The following is a 20,065-nucleotide window of genomic DNA, read 5'->3' on the forward strand; positions in this document are numbered from 1 at the left end:
GGCAACGTTGCCCCAGCTGCTGCCCTCCAGATGTTTGGGACTTCGACTCCCACATCTGCAGAACACCAGATTGGGAAAAGCAGTTCTGGGGCACAACAGGCCACATTCAGTTGGAAAGAATTGGGTGGGGGAGGTGGGGCAAGGGGGTCTCTTCATAGAAACCAGATTTTTTTTTAAAATCCTAGTAACTTTTAAGATGTGTGGGAGCATGCTGGGAATTGCATGGTCATAACTCAGCCAAAATTTCACATTCCTTCTGGAATTCCTCCTTGTTCTAGTCTCATAAAAGCATTTGATCCCATTTCACTTACAAAGCAAGTACAGCTGCAAAATATTTCAGTCTTGACTTCACTGGGGGGAGTGGGTTGAGGGAGGGGCAGTGGGGGATCTGCTATGTTGGAAGAGGCTGATTGCTGCCATGATGCTTTGGGGCTTCGCTGCCCCAGAGTCAGAGGGGGACCTTAAACTAGGATTCCCTTTTAGCCCAGGAAGTCAGCTGCGAACAAATGCGGGAAATGTGGACTCCGAAAAAATAAAAAGCACGCTGTAGGATAGTGGAAATGCTTTTATTAAGGCTGCACAATGGACTGAAACATTTTTTGCAATAGTGGCGAATAGTGGGGAAACATCTTTTAATAAAATCCCAGGCCAGAAGATTACAGACTTCCATATGGTTCTCAGGGAAACAAAACATTCACGAAACTTTAAAAAGTTTTACTTTACAATCCTAAAAGAGAATTTCCTGTCCCAGTTTAGAGCTGGCAACTGGGGTCTCTGGGGGGGGGGGTCTTTTCCACTGGGAATAGGAGAGGATCCAGGGCGGATAAGGGGGCAAAAGAGACCCTGAGATTTAAGTGCCATCTGAAGGATACTCCCTCCCCCCCCCCCCGTAGATCACAATCTTTTTAAAATAACACCCAGGCCAGGGAACTGCTGTGTGTTTTTTTGAAAAGACTTCAGGAGAAAATGTTTTCTACACTACAAACATTTCTAGGGTTCCTCTGTGTGAGAACTCACAAATGTAGGACAACAAACAGATTTTCCACACACCAAGCTCTGATGCCTTTTGTCATCCGAAAAGTGTATCCAGGAGTCTGAGCACCTTCAGGGCATTTTTACCTGCAGACCCTGGTAGACATTCCAGAAAAATATTTCACGCACCCCAAACGCACCATTTTGTTTTTCTTGTGGATCCTTTGGGGCCTCCAGACGTCTCAAGTGAGGTCAGTCTTTTGCAATATTTCAAGCATTTCAACAATGACCCCCTTTTGTGAATGCTCCAGGATTTATCAAAGGTTTCACTACAGGCGGCCCTCGACTTATGACGTCACTTTAACAACTGTTCAAAATTGTGACAAGTGTTGATGGCCCGTAAAGCAATTCTGGCCATGGTAACATTTTGCCCCTATTCCCCAAAGTTGTGTAACTAAATTATGGGCACTTGGCAACCGGCTCCCCTTTATGAACAGTTCCATGATCTTGCAGCCATGGGATCACAATGTGCAACGTTTTTGTCAGTCTTCTGCAGAAAATGCAAACGAGTACGTTTAGACTTAGGACTGCAGTGACTTTGTTTAATGGGGGGTGAGGTGTTACCCCCCCGTTGATAGGGCTCGCAACTTGGGCGTCCTCCTGGATTCACGACTCAATTTTGAAGACCATATAGGAGCCGCGACCAGGGGGGCTTTTGCCCAGGTTCGCCTGGTGCGCCAGTTGCGACCCTACCTGGACCGAGATGCCCTACGCACAGTCACTCATGCGCTCGTGACCTCCCGTTTAGACTACTGCAATGCTCTCTACATGGGGCTGCCCTCGAGGACCACTTGGAGGCTTCAGCTGGTGCAGAATGCGGCCACGCGAGTTGTGATGGGGGTCTCCCGATACTCCCATGTAACACCTCTACTCCGCGAGCTGCATTGGCTTCCGGTTGCCCTCCGGGTGAGATTCAAGGTGCTGGTGATGACCTATAAAGCCCTAAATGGCTTGGGTCCGGGATATCTGAGGGAACACCTGCTGCCGGCATCAAGTTCCCTTCGTTCAGTGCGCTCCCACAGGGAGGGTCTTCTCAGGGTGCCACCGGTAAGAGATTGCCGGCGGACGACACCCAGGGATAGGGCCTTCTCAGTGGGGGCGCCTGCCCTTTGGAACCAGCTGCCAGTGGAGCTGAGGACTGCCCCCGACCTCCGCTCATTCCGCCGGGACCTGAAGACCTGGCTCTTCGAGCTCTCTGGCCCAGGCTGAGGATTAATCTTATTTTAATTGGGGTTTTATTTATACAGGGACAAATATAATTTTTTTTTAAAATTTGTTTTTAACTTTTGTATCTTGGTTTTTAATTACCCTGTAAACCGCCCTGAGTCCTTCGGGAAAGGGCGGTATATAAATGTAATAAAATAAATAAATAAATAATGACCACAGAAATGTCGTAAAATCATATCCAATCATATGGGTGCCTTGACGGGAGTGTTTAAAGCTACAACCACAAATGTGTTCCCAATTCCACCATAAGTCGAGGACTAGCAGCACTTTGCAAAACATAATCTACCCTCCCCAAGACTTGTCTTTTTTCTTGTGTAATGTCTCTGGTAAGTTACTAATGTTGCTGCTTTGTGAGCCAAACCCTTCTCACACTCCCAACGCTTAATGCCCTTTTGCTCGATTGTGGACTCTACAAAGGCTTTGAAGGTGAATTGATTAGGAAGAGTATTTTCCCCACACCAAACAATTGTAGGATTTCCCTTCTGTCATTGTGTGAAGTTCCTGGTAAACCATAAGACGTGACTTTTGAAAAAAAAATGTTTCTTACATTCTTCACAACTCAAGGGGGGGGTTATCTCTGCTATGGACTTTTTGATGCATTTTTAGCTGTGATTTTACAATGAAAATGTTTCTCACGCTGCACGCTTGTGAGGCCACTCCCCTGTGTGATTTCTGGTGTGCATGCGAATGCTGAAGGTAGGGCAAAGTATTTCCCACTTTCCAGACATTTACGTTTTTTCTCCAGTGTGGTTTCTATAATGCTTCAAGAGAGTATTTTTTTTAGTAAAACGTTTGTCGCACCCCAAGCATTTATGGGGCTTCTCTCCTAGGTGGATTTGGCTGTGACATCTAAAGTTATATGATTTAGCAAATGCTCTCCCACAGTCTAAACATTTGTAGTTTTTTTCCCCTGTGTGAATTTTCATATGATTCCAGAGGGCTGACGTGGTACGATAAAAACTTCCACATTCGTTGCATTGATAGGGCTTCTCCCCTGTGTGAATTTTCTGATGTCTCCAAAGTACATCTTTATAAGCAAAAGATTTTCCACACAGTATGCATTTATACGGCTTCTCTCCTGTGTGAACCCTCAGATGCCTTCCAAGGTGTTGTTTTTGGGTAAAGCATTTCCCACATTCCCCACATTTGTACGGTTTCTCCCCTGTGTGGATTCTCTCATGAACCTGAACCTCACTTTGTGCAAAAAAACTTTTCCCACACTCCCGACATTCATAGGGTTTCTCCTCTTGGTGCCTCTTCTGGTGCCTCTCAAGTTCAGAAGAATTTACAAATCGTCTCTCACATTCTGGGCACTCATAGGGTCTGACTACAGTGTGAAGACTCTGATGTCGCACCAGGTTTGATTTCAAGGTGAAACATTTCCCACATTCGAGGCACTTTTCGTTTTTCTCCCCTCTGTGTGTTTTCTCATGACTCCAAAGTGATGAACTCAGGGTGAAACATTTTCCACACTCAAAGCATTTGTAAGTTTTTATTCCTGCATGAACCTTCTCATGGATCCAAAGATGTGCCCTCTGAGAAAAAGTCTTCCCACATTCCCAGCACTTGTAAGGTTTCTCCCCGGTGTGAATTCTCTCGTGGTTTCTGAGATTGGCTTTTTCACTGAAAAATTTCCCACATTCCAGACATTGATAGGGTTTTTCTCCAGTGTGGATTTTCTGATGTCTAAGAAGGTTTGACTTTTGACCAAAGGATAAATCACATTCCTCACATTTATGGGGTTTTAATCTGGGGGAGCTTCTGAGATCTTTGGCACCTTTTCCAAAAAGGGATTTCTCACCCTCCAATCCTTGACTGGATCCGCTTTCCACATGGACCTTCCTGTGGCTCAAAAGGAGGGACCGGCGAGCAAAGGATTTCCCACACACTGAGCATTCATGGGTTCTTTTGTGGTTTTTCGGAGTGCTGCTTGTGTCTGACGGGGGATTTGTGAGTTTCCCGCCCTCCATGCTTTCTGGCAGTTGCTTGCAGGTGAATTTTTGGTCAGAGTTGTTTTCCTGCTGGTGGAAAAAGAAAGAAAATGAGAATAAAGTTTCTTTTTGACAAAGATAATCACAAAATTGTAGCCTTGGAAAGAACCATGAAGGTCTTCCAGTCCAACCAGTCTGTCATGGGCAGATGTCTGCAGTACACCCACATAAAATCTCCATTGATTTCGTCACCCCAGATCCCTCGGAGGCAAACTCTTCTGCTGTTCAATGACTCCTATCTTTTCCTCCTTGGTTCTCGTCCTATGATGAGGTGAAAAAGAAGGCCTGAAACTTTAGGTAGGAGGAAGGCCCAGGCAAGGGACGTGGGTGTGTCTGGGGGTAGGGGAGATCCAGGTGACCAGGCTCAGGTCACCCATGAGTTTGGGGGTGATGGAGTGGGATGCACAGCTGCAGCCACCCATGGAAGTCTGGGCTGCCCTATCCAGGCCATGGAAAGCAGCCCTGATTGACAGCAATGCCGGGGCTGGGCCTTAAGTGGAGGCCTGGGGTCACTGAACCCAGACCTGGACTTCAGCCCACTGTCACCTCAGCCCTTGAGAAATGAGGCCTTGATCCCCAGACCGGAGGCCTTTGCAGCCTTGCGCCATTCTCCAAGCCGTGTGTTCCATACTGTTGCTAAGCAACGTGTCCCAAAGCATCAGTAAGCTTCTTCAGGGCCCCCTCAACTGACTGACAGCAATGGTGAGGCTGGGCCTTAAGTGGAGGCCTGGGGCCTTCAACAGTTTCAGCCAGCGGTCATTGAACCCAGACCAGGACTTCAGCCCACTGTCACCTCAGCCACTGAGAAATGAGGCCTTGATCACCAGACTGGAGGCCTTTGCAGCCTTGCACCGTTCTCCAAGTCACGTGTTCCATACATGTTTCCAAGCAACATGTCCCAAAGGATCCGTAAGCTTCTCCAGGACCTCCTTAAGTCAAACGTGGCCTGTGCCAGGACTCACAAAGGCCTCTCCTACCCACTTCAGGCAACCCCACATTCCCATCTAGGACTCATCTGCTTAACGACATGTGAAATCGCTTAACAACCACAACCTCAGGAGTAGAGGATTGCAGTCACTGAGCCAAACTCTCACGTGACATCTCAATGACTCCAGTGCCAATTGTGGTCATAAGTCCAGGACAAACTGAGGATATACCAAAAACTAAGGCATCGCAGAAGCAAAAGGGAAGGAAAGAGAGTTCAGAACACTTTTCTGATTCTTATCCCTTGTTTCTGCTTCTTGGGACTTTTGCAGTTATGAGCTCCGTCCCATCATGACTTCTGGATTCCTGCTTCCTCGAGAGACATTTTTTATGTTTTATAAAATATTACAAAAAAGGAGAAAAAATAGATCCAGGAAACTGCAGACCAATCAGCCTGATATCAGTACCTGGGAAGATCCTGGACAAGATAATCAAGCAAGGAATCTGCGAAAGCCTAGAAAAAAGAATTACTAGAAGCCAACGTGGGTTTGTCAAAAACAGATTGTGCCAGACAAAACTTACTGCATTCTTGGTCAAAGTGACTAAAATAGTGGAATAGCAAAATTCAATGGATATACTATACTTGGACTTCTGTGAGGCATGTGACAAAGCCGACCACAGTCTACTACTTGGTAACACACAAAAAATGTGGGATAGACAGCATCACCACCAGAGGGATTCATAACTGCCTTGACCAATCGCACTCACCAAGTAGTCCTCAATGGAGCTACGTTACGGTTTGACCCAACACTTTGGGAGCAAAACACAACTTCTCTGCATTGCTCTTTTGTCCAATAAAGATTTAAAAAACATATGCTTATTCTCCAAACCAAGATTTAATCAAGATTTGTTTACTCACCTTTAAAGTTACAACTAAGAGGTCTCTGGGTCACTTGTTCCATCGTGTGGGTCAAGGTCAGGTATGGCCCTCATTGATCTCTCCTGAGTGACTGGCCCTTTGTGCAGGAAGCTGCTTCTCCAACCGGGCCACAATTTCCAAAATCTCTAGAACTGATTCCCAGCCAGAGTTTGGTGGGTCCCGATCCAAGAACACCCCGTCTCCTCTGTGGAGCTTATGGACACATCGTCACTGGTCTCTTGAAAGAGAAATGAAAAAGGCTCAGATGCTGAACGTAATCCACAAATGACTTAGAAAAGGGATGAGCATATGGAATTACTTGTTGAGGATAGAAAATAACAGAGATAAAATCCTGATTCAAAAAGATCTTGATGAGCCAAAATGGAAGAAACCAGCAAGATGAAATCCAACAGTGACCAAGGGAGAATTGTGACTAGGAAAACTCAAAGGGAGATGAGAGAGAGCAGATGGGGCAGAGCATGTGGGAAAAGGACTGCACTTTTCTGCTCTTTTTGGAGGCTGGGAGGCCACAAAGATTCCAGGCAGGTGTTTCATAAAAATATTTACAATTAGGAAAAGCAGCCTTTTGGCCATCTGCTTGTTTTATTACCTGCTCACAAGACCAGCTTCAAAAATTCCCCAGTGCTTTGAAAAACATCCACCAGGAAGGGGCTGCCACATCACAGCCTCTTCAGGGCAAAACAAGGAAAATATAAAGTTTAGAAATTCTAGCCAGCTTTTTAAAGTGGTAAAGGTAAAGGTTCCCCCGCACATGAGTGCTAGTCGTTTCCAACTCTAGGGACCGGTGCTCATCTCTGTTTCAAAGCCTAAGAGCCAGTGCTTGTCCGAGGACGTCTCCGTGGTCATGTGGCCAGCATGACTAGACGCCAAAGGCGCACAGAACGCTGTTACCTTCCCACCGGTCCCTATTTTTCTACTTGCATTTTTACGTGCTTTCGAACTGCTAGGTTGGCAGAAGCTGGGATGAGTAACAGGCGCTCACTGTTACGCGGCACTCGGGATTCGACCTGCCAAACTGCCGACCTTATGATCGACAAGCTCAGCATCCTAACCCACTGAGCCACCGCGTCCCTTTTTTAAAGTGGAAGGAAAGTTAAACATAACCATACAAAGGATTTTATTTTTTTGCTTTTTACATTGAGCTCAAAGGAAGAGGATCCCTTAGGGGGAGGGTGGTTGTGAAGAAAACATGAACTACATTCAGTTAATTTAAACCTTTTCTTTTCCCCAAACCCTCCCCACCCCATCCCAATGAGGTCAGTCTGTGTTAATACCACATTACAATACTCTGTTTATTCCATTTTCTGCAACGGCGGGTTATTGCATGCTCTGACGGACCGCAGAGAGACCTTCTGAAAGCAACTTCCCAAAAGCTCAGTCCCGGATCCACCCGGAGCCCCGCGGGGAGTCTCGGCCGGGCGAGGAGGGGGCAGATCCAGCCCGGGGAGGGATCCCCCTTTGTCCCCCTGGAGGGAAGGGAGGGATCCGCTCCCTGCAGGCGACGCCAGAGTCGAATCTCCCCAAGGAAATCCCTGCAGGACGAAGAGGCGGATCCGCAGCTACCTTTCTGCTTGCGGGGAAAAGCTCTCCTGGCAGGAGGGGCGCCCCGAAGGCCGGAGGGAGGAGAGCAGCCCGACCTGTCCGGAGCGAGATCCAGAAGCCTCTCCCGAGGGATCCAGCGCCGATCCTCCAGGGGCGAAGCGAGACAGGCAGAAGGGAAGCAGAGATCCAGCAAGTAGGAGGATCGAGGCGTGGGTGGGGCTTCTGCTCTCCTCCTGGGCTCCGCCTTCACCTGGCAGCCCCGCCCCTTGGCCGCCTCTTCTCTTGCCCCCCCCTCCGTCCCAGCCAGGATCCCGTGCTCCAAAACCTCCTCTCCTTCCTGGTTTTCCTTCTTAAATAAATAAATAAATAAACCTTCATTGTCAAAGTACAACATGTGTACATTGAGATTAGCTGAGCCTCTTCTTGGGTTCCTCTGCCTGCGGGAAGAGTGTTCTTCTCTGCACGCTGGAATGGGAGCTGCCCCTTCTGCTTGCAGTGTCGTTGTGTGTTGTTTGGCCACATATCTGCCCAGCAGCGCTGCAGGCCTGGCCTTCCTTTCTTCCTTCCTTCCTTCTTCTCTCCCTCCCTTTCTCCAAAGTCCAAACTCACATATCCTCCTTCCCCCCGTAAGCCTCCTGCAAAGCACAAACGGACGATGCAGCCTACATGTCTTCTCCAAACTCACGCCCACCATCTCTCTCTCTCTCTCTCTCTCTCTCTCTCTCTCTCTATATATATATATATATATATATATATATATATATATATATATATATATATATGGATCCTTGGTTTTTCGGGTTTTTCCCCGTGTAGAACTAAAGGTGTAGGCGCAACGTTTCGACGAAATCCCATCCGTCATCATCAGGCTAGTGGTTTCTGCTTCCTTCTTCTGGGAGAAGTATGTGGCTGTTTGTTTTTCTTTTCTTTTTTTTTTTTTTAAAAGAAAAACAAACAGCCACATACTTCTCCCAGAAGAAGGAAGCAGAAACCACTAGCCTGATGATGACGGATGGGATTTCGTCGAAACGTTGCGCCTACACCTTTAGTTCTACGCGGGGAAAAACCCGAAAAACCAAGGATCCACATACAGGCACCCGCGAAAACCTCAGAAAACATATATATATATATATATATCCCCTTCATGGATTACTGCCTTGTCGTGGCGAAGGGGCTTGCGTAATTCAATGAAGCTATGAGCTATGCCGTGCAGGGCCACCCAAGACGGACAGGCCATAGCCGAGAGTTCTGACAAAACGTGATCCACTGGAGAAGGAAATGGCAAACCACTCCAGTATCTTTGCCATGAAAACCCTATGGACAGTACCAAAAGGCAAAACGATATGACGCTAGAAGATGAGCCCCTCAGGTCGGAAGGCGTCCAATATGCTACTGGGGAAGAGCAGAGGGCTAGTACTAGTAGCGCCAGAAAGAATGAAGCGACTGGGCCAAAGCCGAAAGGACGCTCAGCTGTGGATGTGTCTGGTGGTGAAAGGAAAGTCCGATGCTGTAAAGATTTTTTCTCCATAGGAACCTGGAATGTAAGATCCATGAATCAAGGAAAGCTGGACGTGGTCAAACAAGAGATGACAAGACTGAACATCGACATCTTAGGTATCAGCGAACTAAAATGGACAGGAATGGGTGAATTTAATTCAGATGACCATCAGGTATACTACTGCGGGCAAGAATCCCTCAGAAGAAATGGAGTAGCCTTCATAGTCAATAAAAGAGTAGGAAAAGCAATACTGGGATACAATCCTCAAAATGACAGAATGATCTCAGTTCGAATCCAAGGCAAACCATTCAATATCACAGTAGTCCAAGTCTATGCCCCAACCACCAGTGCTGAAGAGGATGAAATTGACCGGTTCTATGAAGCCCTACAGCACCTTATAGAACTAACACCCAAAAATGATGTCCTTATCATCATGGGGGATTGGAATGCTAAAGTAGGAAGCCAAAAGATAACTGGAATATCAGGCAAGTTTGGCCTTGGAGTACAAAATGAAGCAGGGCACAGGCTGATAGAATTTTGTCAAGAGAATACGATGGTCATAGCAAACACTCTTTTCCAACAACCCAAGAGACGGCTCTACACATGGACATCACCAGACGGTCATCACAGAAATCAGATTGACTATATGCTCTGCAGCCAAAGATGGAGAAGCTCTATACAGTCAGTAAAAACAAGACCAGGAGCTGACTGTGGCTCAGACCATGAGCTTCTCCTTGCAAAGTTTAAGCTTAAACTGAAGAAAGTAGGGAAAAGCACTAGGCCACTCAGGTATGAATTAAATCATATCCCTGTTGAATATACAGTAGAGGTGACAAATAGATTTAAGGAATTAGATCTGATAGACAGAGTGCCTGAAGAACTATGGACAGAGGTTCGCGACATTGTACAACAGGTAGCAACCAAAACCATCCCAAAGAAAAAGAAATGCAAGAAAGCAAAATGGCTGTCTGAGGAAGCTTTGCAAATAGCTAAGGAAAGGAGGGAAGCGAAAGGCAAGGGAGAAAAACATAGATATGCCCAATTGAATGCAGAATTCCAGAGAATAGCTAGAAGAGATAAGAATGCCTTCTTAAATGAACAGTGCAAAGAAATAGAAGAAAACAATAGAATAGGGAGGACCAGAGATCTTTTCAAGAAAATTGGAGAGATGAAGGGAACGTTTAATGCAAAAATGGGCATGATAAAGGACCAAAATGGCAGGGACCTAACAGAGGCAGAAGAGATTAAGAAGAGGTGGCAAAATTACACAGAAGAACTATACAAGAATGAGCTTAATGTCCCTGATAATCACAATGAGGTGGTCACTGACCTCGAGCCAGACATCCTAGAATGTGAAGTGAAGTGGGCCTTAGAAAAGCTGAGCAACAACAAAGCTAGTGGAGGTGACAGTATTCCAGCTGAGCTATTCAAAATCTTAAAAGACAGTGCAGTAAAAGTGCTACACTCAATTTGCCAGCAAATTTGGAAAACTCAACAGTGGCCACAGGATTGGAAAAGATCAGTTTACATTCCAATTCCAAAGAAAGGCAGTGCCAAAGAATGTTCAAACTATCGCACCATTGCACTCATTTCTCATGCTAGTAAAGTCATGCTTAAAATCCTACAAGCTAGACTTCAGCAGTATGTGGATCGAGAACTACCAGAAGTACAGGCAGGATTTCGAAGAGGCAGAGGAACTAGAGATCAAATTGCCAACATACGCTGGATCATGGAGAAAGCTAAGGAGTTCCAGAAAAACATCTACTTCTGCTTCATTGACTATGCTAAAGCCTTTGATTGTGTGGATCATAACAAACTGTGGCAAGTTCTTAAAGAGATGGGAGTACCAGACCATCTTATTTGTCTCTTGAGAAACCTATATGCGGGTCAAGAAGCAACAGTGAGAACTGGACACGGAACCACTGATTGGTTCAAAATTGGGAAAGGAGTCCGGCAAGGCTGTATACTGTCGCCCTGCCTATTTAACTTATATGCAGAGCACATCATGAGAAAGGCAGGGCTAGATGAATCAAAAGTTGGAATTAAGATTGCCGGAAGAAATATCAACAACCTAAGATACGCAGATGATACCACTCTAATGGCAGAAAGTGAAGAAGAACTAAAGAGCCTCTTGTTGCGGGTGAAGAAGGAGAGTGCAAAACTTGGGTTGAAACTTAACATTAAGAAAACCAAGATCATGGCATCTGGCCCTCTCAATTCCTGGCAAATAGATGGGGAAGAAATGGAGGTAGTGACAGATTTTATTTTCCTGGGCTCCAAGATCACTGCAGATGGGGACTGTAGCCAAGAAATTAAAAGACGCTTGCTCCTGGGGAGGAAAGCCATGGCAAATCTAGACAGCACACTAAAAAGCAGAGACATCACCCTGTCAACAAAAGTGCGTATAGTCAAGGCTATGGTCTTCCCAGTTGCAATGTATGGCAGTGAAAGTTGGACCATAAGAAAGGCTGAGCGCCAAAGAATTGAGGCCTTTGAACTATGGTGCTGGAGAAGACTCCTGCGAGTCCCTTGGACTGCAAGGCGATCAAACCGGTCAGTCCTAGAGGAGATCAATCCTGACTGCTCTTTAGAAGGCCAGATCCTGAAGCTAAAACTCAAATACTTTGGCCACCTAATGAGAAGGAAGGACTCACTGGAGAAAAGCCTAATGCTGGGAAAGATCGAGGGCAATAGAAGAAGGGGACGACAGAGAATGAGGTGGCTGGATGGAGTCACTGAAGCAGTAGGCGTGAGCTTAAATGGACTCCAGAAGATGGTAGAGGACAGGAAGGCCTGGAGGAATGTTGTCCATAGGGTCGCGATGGGTCGGACACGACTTCGCAGCTAACAACAACAAAATATATATATATATATATATATATATATATATATATATATATATATATATATATATATATATATATATATATATATATATATCATCTATCTATCTATCTATCTCTATCTATCTATCTATCTATCTCTATCTATCTATCTATCTATCTATCCCTAGTAGTCTATCTTATCTCTACCTACTATATCTATCTATCTGTCTGTCTGTCTGTCTATCTATCTATCTATCTATCTATCTATCTATCTCTATCTATCTATCTATCTATCTATCTATCTATCTATCTATCTATCTATCTATCTATCTATCTATCTATCTATCTATCTATCTATCTATCCCTACTATATCTTATCTCTACCTACTAATCTATCTATCATCTATCCATCCATCTCTACTACATCTATCCCTACCAATCCTACTATCATCTATCTATCCATCCACCTACCTACCTACCTACCTACCCATCCATCCATCCATCCATCCATCCATCCATCCATCCATCCATCCATCCATCCATCCATCCATCCATCTATCTATCTATCTATCTATCTATCTATCTATCTATCTATCTATCTATCTATCGTTGTACTCCCACCAAAACTTGCAATTTTCTTTTCACCTTCATCCAGCAGGTGCCACTGGGAAACCGTGTGGACAAAGTTCTGCTTTCAGGATCCAGTCTGGGTCACTCACTGGAACCCAGAGCCTTAAGTCTTCCATCATCGCCTCTTTGGAACCGGCAGAACCTCCGCCTCGCCCACCTCCCTACTACGCAGCCCATCCTCCACAGCCATCTCAGCCTTGCCAGGTGCCGGATGGGGCATCCCTCGTCCGAGTCTCTCCCCCTCCCCCCACCCCCGAATTTCTGGGAGAAGCAGGGAGCGAGGATCCCGGGCCGCCTCTTCCCAATCCCGGGGAGGAGAGAGGGAGGGAGGGAAAGGCTCCCGGCCTCTCCGAACTCCGCCCGGCTGTCAAAGAGGCGGCTCGCCCGGCGCCCTCCGAGCCCCGAAACTCCGGTCGCTCCACCGGAGGAGTAGAGGACGGAGGGGCCAGAGCGCCCACACTCCCAGAAGGCAGGAAATGAAATCGGAAAGGGTGAGGAGACGCCTCCGAGGCGCCCCTCTAGGAATTTCCTCTCGTTCTCCCTACTCCGCCCCCCCCCCCACTCCCAGCATCTGAGGTTTCATAGCTCCGTTGCGGAGGATTTTTTTTTCTTTCCCGCCTTTTGGGGCTTTTCGGGCGGCGGTGCAACTTCTGGGCGTCCGGCCAGGCTGCTCCTCGGCCCCGCTCCGGGCAGGTGGGGCTGCTCCTGCTCTCCCTCGGCCGGCCAGGAGGAAGGTAGCCCCGAGTCCCCCCTGGGTCCCCGGAGGGTGGCTGAGCCTGCCTGGATCCCGGCTGGAGGCAGGGCTGGACGGGGAGCCTCCGGGGGAAAGGATTTGGGGGGGGGGTCGCCCCGCGGAGGGAAAGGGGGGGCTTTTCTTTTTAAGGATTTGTGGGGGGGGGAAATATGGGGCAATGCAAAGAAAGACCCGCCTTCTCCCCTTTCCCCTTTTTGCAGGGTCTCAATTTCTGTTTTGTAATGTGACCAAACCCGGATACAATATTCCAGGTGTGATCTTATTAATTTACTTGCTATACTAATATTTCTTGTGATTTTGATTCTACAGCTCTTATTTATACAACCAAGGATTGTATTAGCTTTTTTTTGGATGTTTTTGCACACTGATGGTTCATGTTCAGGTGATTCCCCGCTCGACTCCGAGGTCCCGCTCACAGTTAACTGTTTTTGAGCCAGGTTTCGCCTAATCTGAACCTGCACCTTTAGGTTTTTCTGCCTACGTGTAAAATCTTGCTTTTCTCCACACAAAATTTTATGTTGTTGGATAGGGCCCATTCTTCAAGTCTGTCAAGATCCTTTTGGATCCTCAGCTGATCTTCTGGGGTGTTGGCTAATTCCGCCAGCTTAGTGTCATCTGCAAATTTGATGACTTCCCCTTTTATTCCCTCACCATTCTAAGTCATTTGCAGATTTTGAAGACTACTAAATCAGAACCTTGTGGTACCCCACTGTTTACTTCCCTCTATGTAGATGTAGTACCATTAAGGACTACTTGTTGAGTACAATTTGTCAGCTAGTACCAAATGCATCATTAACAATTCAGGCAGACAAATGGAGACTAATAGGCAAAGCCGTGACAGCATAGTGGTTAAAATGCAGAATTGCAGGCTAACTGCCGACTGCCAGCAGTTCAATTCTCACCCGCACAAGGTTGACTCAGCCTTATATCTTTCCGGGGTCTGTAAAATGAGGATCCAGATTGTTGGGGGACAATATGCTGACTCTGTGAATCGCTTAGAGGGCTGTCAACCGCTGTGAAGCGGTATACTGTATATGTCTTAAGTGGTATTGCTACTCTGTCAGCCATCACAAATCCGAAGAGGAAAATGATGATATATTGAGAGGAGAAAAACGTGTTAATACCATACTATAATTTTATTAAACCGTAAAGGCCATGAGATAAAATTTAAATTTCACCCCATCACGCTCTCCCATAGAGGGGATCAGTTTTCAGACCAGAAATTACATATCCCTCAACTAAAGCATTGCTAGTTTAACCATGGTTTCTGGTGCTGCTGCCATTGGAGAAGTGATTCCAGTGGTTGGGTGGATGAAACACACGAAGCCAAAAGAAACTGGGTGACGTTGGAGCCCAAAGTCTATCTTGGGGAGGTAGGACCCCAGGTGGAGGTTTTGGCCAAAGCATGCCATCAGCCTCCCGTTTGAGAAACGGGGGTCTCAACCCCGATCATGAAGTATTGCTGACCCCGATGAATATATTTACACCCTCCCTAACTATAAAAGAATAATAGCAAGCCATTTTAGGAGGACCCCATGTTCACTCTGTGGAGGCCCAAAGAACTGTCCATGAATAAACTACATAGGTTGTTCTCTCTGCATTGGAGCTACCTGACATATAGTTTGTGGGGTGGGGTTCTTTGCCATGTTTTCTCACATCATAGAGCAACACACACACACACACACACACACGAAAGGAAAAGGCAGGGATCATTAACAATTCGGGCAGGCAAATCGGCACAACAGGGAAAGCCGTGATAGCACAGTGATTGAAATGCAGTATTGCAGGCTAACTCTGCCGACTGCCAGCAGTTCGATTCTCACCTGCGCAAGGTTGACTCAGCCTTACATCTTTCCGAGGTCAGTAAAACGAGGATCCAGATTGTTGGGGGACAATATGCTGACTGTGAATCGCTTAGAGGGCTGTAAACCGCTGTGAAGCGGTATACTGTATATGTCTTAAGTGGTATTGCTACTCTGTCAGCCATCACAAATCTTTCTCTCCTCTTTTCTTCTTTTTCCTTCATCCAGCAGGTAACCCCAGGAAAAATGCTACAAAATTCCACTTGTTAGATTTTCTGCGTTTAGAAAGCCCTGCAACTGAGAAGGTGCCGGAAATTATGCTGGGTGGAGAAATACTTCAATGGAAGTTCCCCTCAGAGGAACCGGGAGAGACTCTCCAAGTGCTCTGAGTGTAGAATATCCTTGGCTCACAAATCCCTCCTTTTGATTAACCGGAAGCTGGACGTGGGGAATGGATCCCATCTGTGTTTGAAGTGTGGAAACTCGTTTCGTGGCTGTGGGGCTTTCCCAAACATCTCCAGAGCCACCCCGGACTGAAGCTCTACAAATGTGGAGAGTGTGGGAAGCATTTGCTAAAGGCTACATTGGGGCTCACTAGCGTATCCACCAGGGAAAGAGGCCTCAGGAAGGCCTCAGTGTTTTTCCAGGCCTCAGAACAGCCCAACTGAAGAGAAAGCCTGCCATTGTGTGCAATGTGGGCTTTGCTTTCCTCAAAACTCAGAGATGCTTAAACATCAACAGATCCACACTGGACAAAAACCTTATCAGTGTCTGGAGTGTGGGAAATCTTTTGTTCGAAAAACAAGTCTCAAAATCCACGGGAAGATTCACATGGCAATAAAACCTTATAAATGTTTAAAGTCTGGAAAATGTTTCACTCGGAGTTCATCTCGTTCCAAACACAATGAAACACACACAGAGGAGGAAAGCAGAACGTGCCTAGAATGTGGGAAGTGTTTTTCCAGCAAATCAGCCCTGCGGCAACATCAGAGAATCCACACAGGGGAGAAACCCTATCAGTGCATCGAGTGTGGGAAATTTTTTCGTGCGATATCAAACCTCGGAGATCATAAGAAAATTCACAGAGGGGGAAAAAAATACAAATGTTTAGACTGTGGGAAAGCATTTATCCATTCATCTCACCTTAGAAGTCACTGGCAAGTCCATATAGAAGAGAAGCCCCATAAATGCTCAGTGTGTGAGAAATCTTTCACTCGGAAAGACAGACTTTTGATACATCAGAAAATCCACAGTGGGGAGAAACCATATAAATGTCCAGAGTGTGGGAGATGTTTCTCCCAAAGGTCACACCTAATTCGACACGAGAGACTTCACACCGGAGACAGGCCCTATCAATGCCCAGAATGCGACAAGCGATATGTGGAATCTGCTCAACTCCGGAGACACCAGATGGGGCACACAGGAGAGAGGCCCTATAAATGTGGGGAGTGTGCAAAATGTTTTATCACAGCATCACTGCTTCGGGTTCATGAGAGAATCCACACAGGAGAGAAGCCGTACAAATGTGTGGAGTGTGGGAAAAGTTTTCGCACAACAACACTGTTTCGGATTCATGAGAAAATCCACACAGGGGAGAAGCCGTATAAATGTATGGAGTGTGGCAAATGCTTTTCCCGAAAAGGCCACCTTCGACAGCACGAAAAGGTCCATACAGCAGTGAAGCCATAAAGACTCATAAAAGTTTTAGAAATCTTTTGCTCAAAAGGGAAATATCAGAAAACTCACATGGGAGAAGACGTAACAGGCCCTGATGGTGGAACAGTTTTTCATAGTTGTTCAACCCTTAGTAGTCATGTAAGAGTTCGTAAAAGGGGGGTGGGGGTTTATTAGAAACTCTTAGATCATGAAAGAGCACCTTAACAAGTGTGTAGCGTGAGAAAACGTTCCCTTGCCAATTGGAACATCTTGCCTCCTGGAGTTTGTCCATTTGAAATTGCCTCCTTGGAAATTTTTTATAATTTTTTAAAACATTTTTAATTTTAAAATGTGAATGTCGCTGTGAGAATCCAAAATCTAATGTGAAATTCTCCGGAATCATATAAGGACTTTGCTTTGGGCAGGGAGGGTTGGAATAGAATGTATAATAATAATAATAATAATATAAAGTTGGAAGGGACCTTGGAGGTCATCTAGTCAAACCCCCTGCTCAGGCAGGAAACCCTGTACCATTTCAGGCAAATGGCTGTCCAGTCTCTTCTTAAAAACCTCCAGTGTTGGAGCATTCACCACCTCTGGAGGCAGGTTGTTCCACTGGTTAATTGTTCTAACTGTCAGGAAGTTTCTCCTTAGTTCTAGGTTGCTTCTCTCCTTGACTAGTTTCCATCCGTTGCTTCTTGTCCTGCTTTCAGGTGCTTTGGAGAATAGTTTGACTCCCTCTTCTTTGGGGCAGCCCCTGAGATATTGGAACACTGCTATCATGTCACCCCTCACCCTTCTCTTCATTAAACTACACATACCCAATTCCAGCAACCGTTCCCTATATGTTTTAGCCTCCAGCCGCCTAATCATCTTGGTTGCTCTTCTCTGTACCCTTTCTAGAGTCTCAACATCTTTTTTACATCGGAGACTCACACGAATCTTGAGCAGGTGTGTGTGTTCTTTATTGGTTAACATTCACTCATATATGTATGTCTTAAACAATAGCTTTAGCAGTTAAACATTGACAGTTTGCATGCCATCCCGAAACTGGTTGTTTTCCCTTATCTATTGTTTATCCCTTTCAATTAACGCAAGGATCCAGTTTCCTGCATTCCATAAGCTTATCTTTCTAATTTTAAGATCTTGTTTCTTGCGTGTTATCTCAAGCCCACTCTGTACACATCCTTTGCAGTCCCTGTCTTAGGTTTGCCATCCAAAACAGGAACATACATAACGTGTACTTCAGGATGGACTCAGAAAACATCCTACAATAGAAGACTATAATTCTCGTTATTCTGTGACAGGTCCCTTCTAGGTCTGTGATTCTAAGAATTTAAAAAGAAAAAGGGACAGTGAAAAAGAAAACGTGGGCAGAGGGTGCAGACGAAAAAGGAAAAAAAAGCTAAGGGTTCTGCTAAGATCTTGGAAGCCACGAAAAACTCTCTCTTGTGCTGGGCAGGATTGATGAATCCAGTCCTCGACTTACAACCACAATTGTGCCCAAAATTTCTGTTGTTAAGTGAGACACATGTTAAATGAGTTTTGCCCCGTTTTATGACCATTTTTTGCCAGAGTTGCTGAGTTCATTGCAGTTCATTTCATTTCATTTATTAAATTTGTATACCGCCCTTCTCCCGAGGGACTCAGGGCGGTGAACAGGGCACATATAAATAGAGAATACAAAAATTAAAAAAGAATTAAATAATCGCCCAGATAAAACAATAACAATATAAAAACCCATTAAAAACCCTAACATCCCCCATCAGTCCAGGCCAGCTTGTTCAAATAAATGGGTCTTCAGTCACATGGTTGTTAAATGAATCTGGCTTCCCCTATTGACTTTGCTTGTCAGAAGGAAGGCTGCAAAAGGTGATCACGTGATCCTGGGACACAGCAACAGTCATAAGTATGAGCCTGTTGCCAAGCATCTGGATTTTGATCACATGACCGTGGAGATGCTGCAAAGGTCGTAACTCTGAAAAATGGTCATAAATCAACTTTTTTCAGTGCCGATGTAACTTTGAACAGTCAGTAAATGAACTATTGTAAGTCAAGGACTCCTTATAGAAGCATAGAATATGTATCCTAGAGCGCAGCGGATGGAAGCCCAGAAGTAAAAAGGGCTTTGATTATAATTTTGTGGTAGTTTTAAAAGACCTTTTGGAAGAAACCATAATAATAATGGAAATAAATAACAGATTTTAGTGCATTAGCTGGTTTTAAAATCAGTGGCGAATAGACAAAGAAGTTGACCAAAATATGAAAATGGAAGACCAAAAAGAATTGATGGGAAAAAGCGATTTAAAAGAAAAATAAGGCATCTGGGTATTCTTACAAAGAATATGAATTCTATGTCAAAATAATTATGACAAGGCATGCAGTGAAATAAAGAAGGATGTGTTAGGATGGAAAAAAATATTACAATTGTCATTGGGTAGAATTTCTGTTAGGCATATGGTGTTAGCCTACAATGTTGGGTTGAAAATATATTAACCATGATGTTATCTCTTTAAGATGTTAATTGGCCAATGGGTGTGTAAGTGTTCTCATGGCCATAAGAGGGAGCTAGTAACGTAGCTTCTCTCTCTCTGAATTCACTGCTCTCTACTATTACTGTTTTTGCTCTGTTACCTGAACTGTGTATTGACCTCTGGACCGGTAAGAAGACTTTGTATTTTGGATTACTCCTTGGACTGTCTATTTTTGACTGTGCATTTTTGTTCTTAAGGTAAAGGTAAAGGTAAAGGTTCCCTTGCACATGCGTGCTAGTTGTTTCCGACTCTAGGGGCCGGTGCTCATCTCTGTTTCAAAGCCGAAGAGCCAGCGCTTGTCCGAGGACGTCTCCGTGGTCATGTGGCTGGCATGACTAGACGCCAAAGGCGCACGGAACGCTGTTACCTTCCCACCGCAGTGGTCCCTATTTTTCTACTTACATTTTTACGTGCTTTTGAACTGCTAGGTTGGCAGAAGCTGGGACGAGTAACAGGCGCTCACTCTGCTACACGGCACTCGGGATTCGACCCGCCAAACTGCTGACCTTCTGATCGACAAGCTCAGCGTCCTAACCCACTGAGCCACCGCGTTCTTACACCACCTTAAAGTAAACTACTTTTTGCTTTTACAACTCAGTGTACTCTTGTGGTTACTGTGTGACTCTTACTGCTCTCAGTACCCTTCCTTGTCTGTGCAACTCTTTGGTAGCACAAGGAGACCTCTGCACAACAAATTCCTTAACAATTTC

General features: G+C 45.5%; 1 protein-coding gene across 5 annotated transcripts; it reads right to left on the reverse strand.

Annotated features, from left to right (window-relative positions):
* Positions 1–1,818: 1,818 nt before the first annotated feature.
* On the reverse strand, positions 1,819–12,907 carry LOC308661219 (uncharacterized protein). 5 transcript variants are annotated; one of them, XM_081316111.1, is made up of 4 exons: positions 12,625–12,907; positions 7,678–8,005; positions 6,094–6,331; positions 1,819–4,280 (listed from the first exon to the last, which is right to left on the reverse strand). In XM_081316111.1, the coding sequence occupies exon 4, from the start codon at positions 4,227–4,229 to the stop codon at positions 2,988–2,990; it is 1,242 nt and encodes a 413-aa protein (XP_081172237.1). In that variant the 5' UTR covers positions 4,230–4,280; positions 6,094–6,331; positions 7,678–8,005; positions 12,625–12,907; the 3' UTR covers positions 1,819–2,987. The 5 variants fall into 5 exon arrangements, with proteins under 5 accessions (XP_081172237.1, XP_081172239.1, XP_081172236.1 ...); XM_081316114.1 differs by having other exon boundaries at positions 3,714–4,280; XM_081316113.1 differs by lacking the exon at positions 7,678–8,005.
* Positions 12,908–20,065: the final 7,158 nt, after the last annotated feature.

The sequence above is a fragment of the Vipera berus genome (genome assembly GCF_964194415.1).
Source record: "Vipera berus genome assembly, chromosome: 2".
Lineage (NCBI taxonomy): Eukaryota > Metazoa > Chordata > Lepidosauria > Squamata > Viperidae > Vipera > Vipera berus.

Coding starts and splice junctions, on each gene's coding strand:
- LOC308661219 (XM_081316113.1), bottom strand. CDS start 4,229: ATGGAGGGCGGGAAACTCACAAATCCCCCGTCAGACACAAGCAGCACT.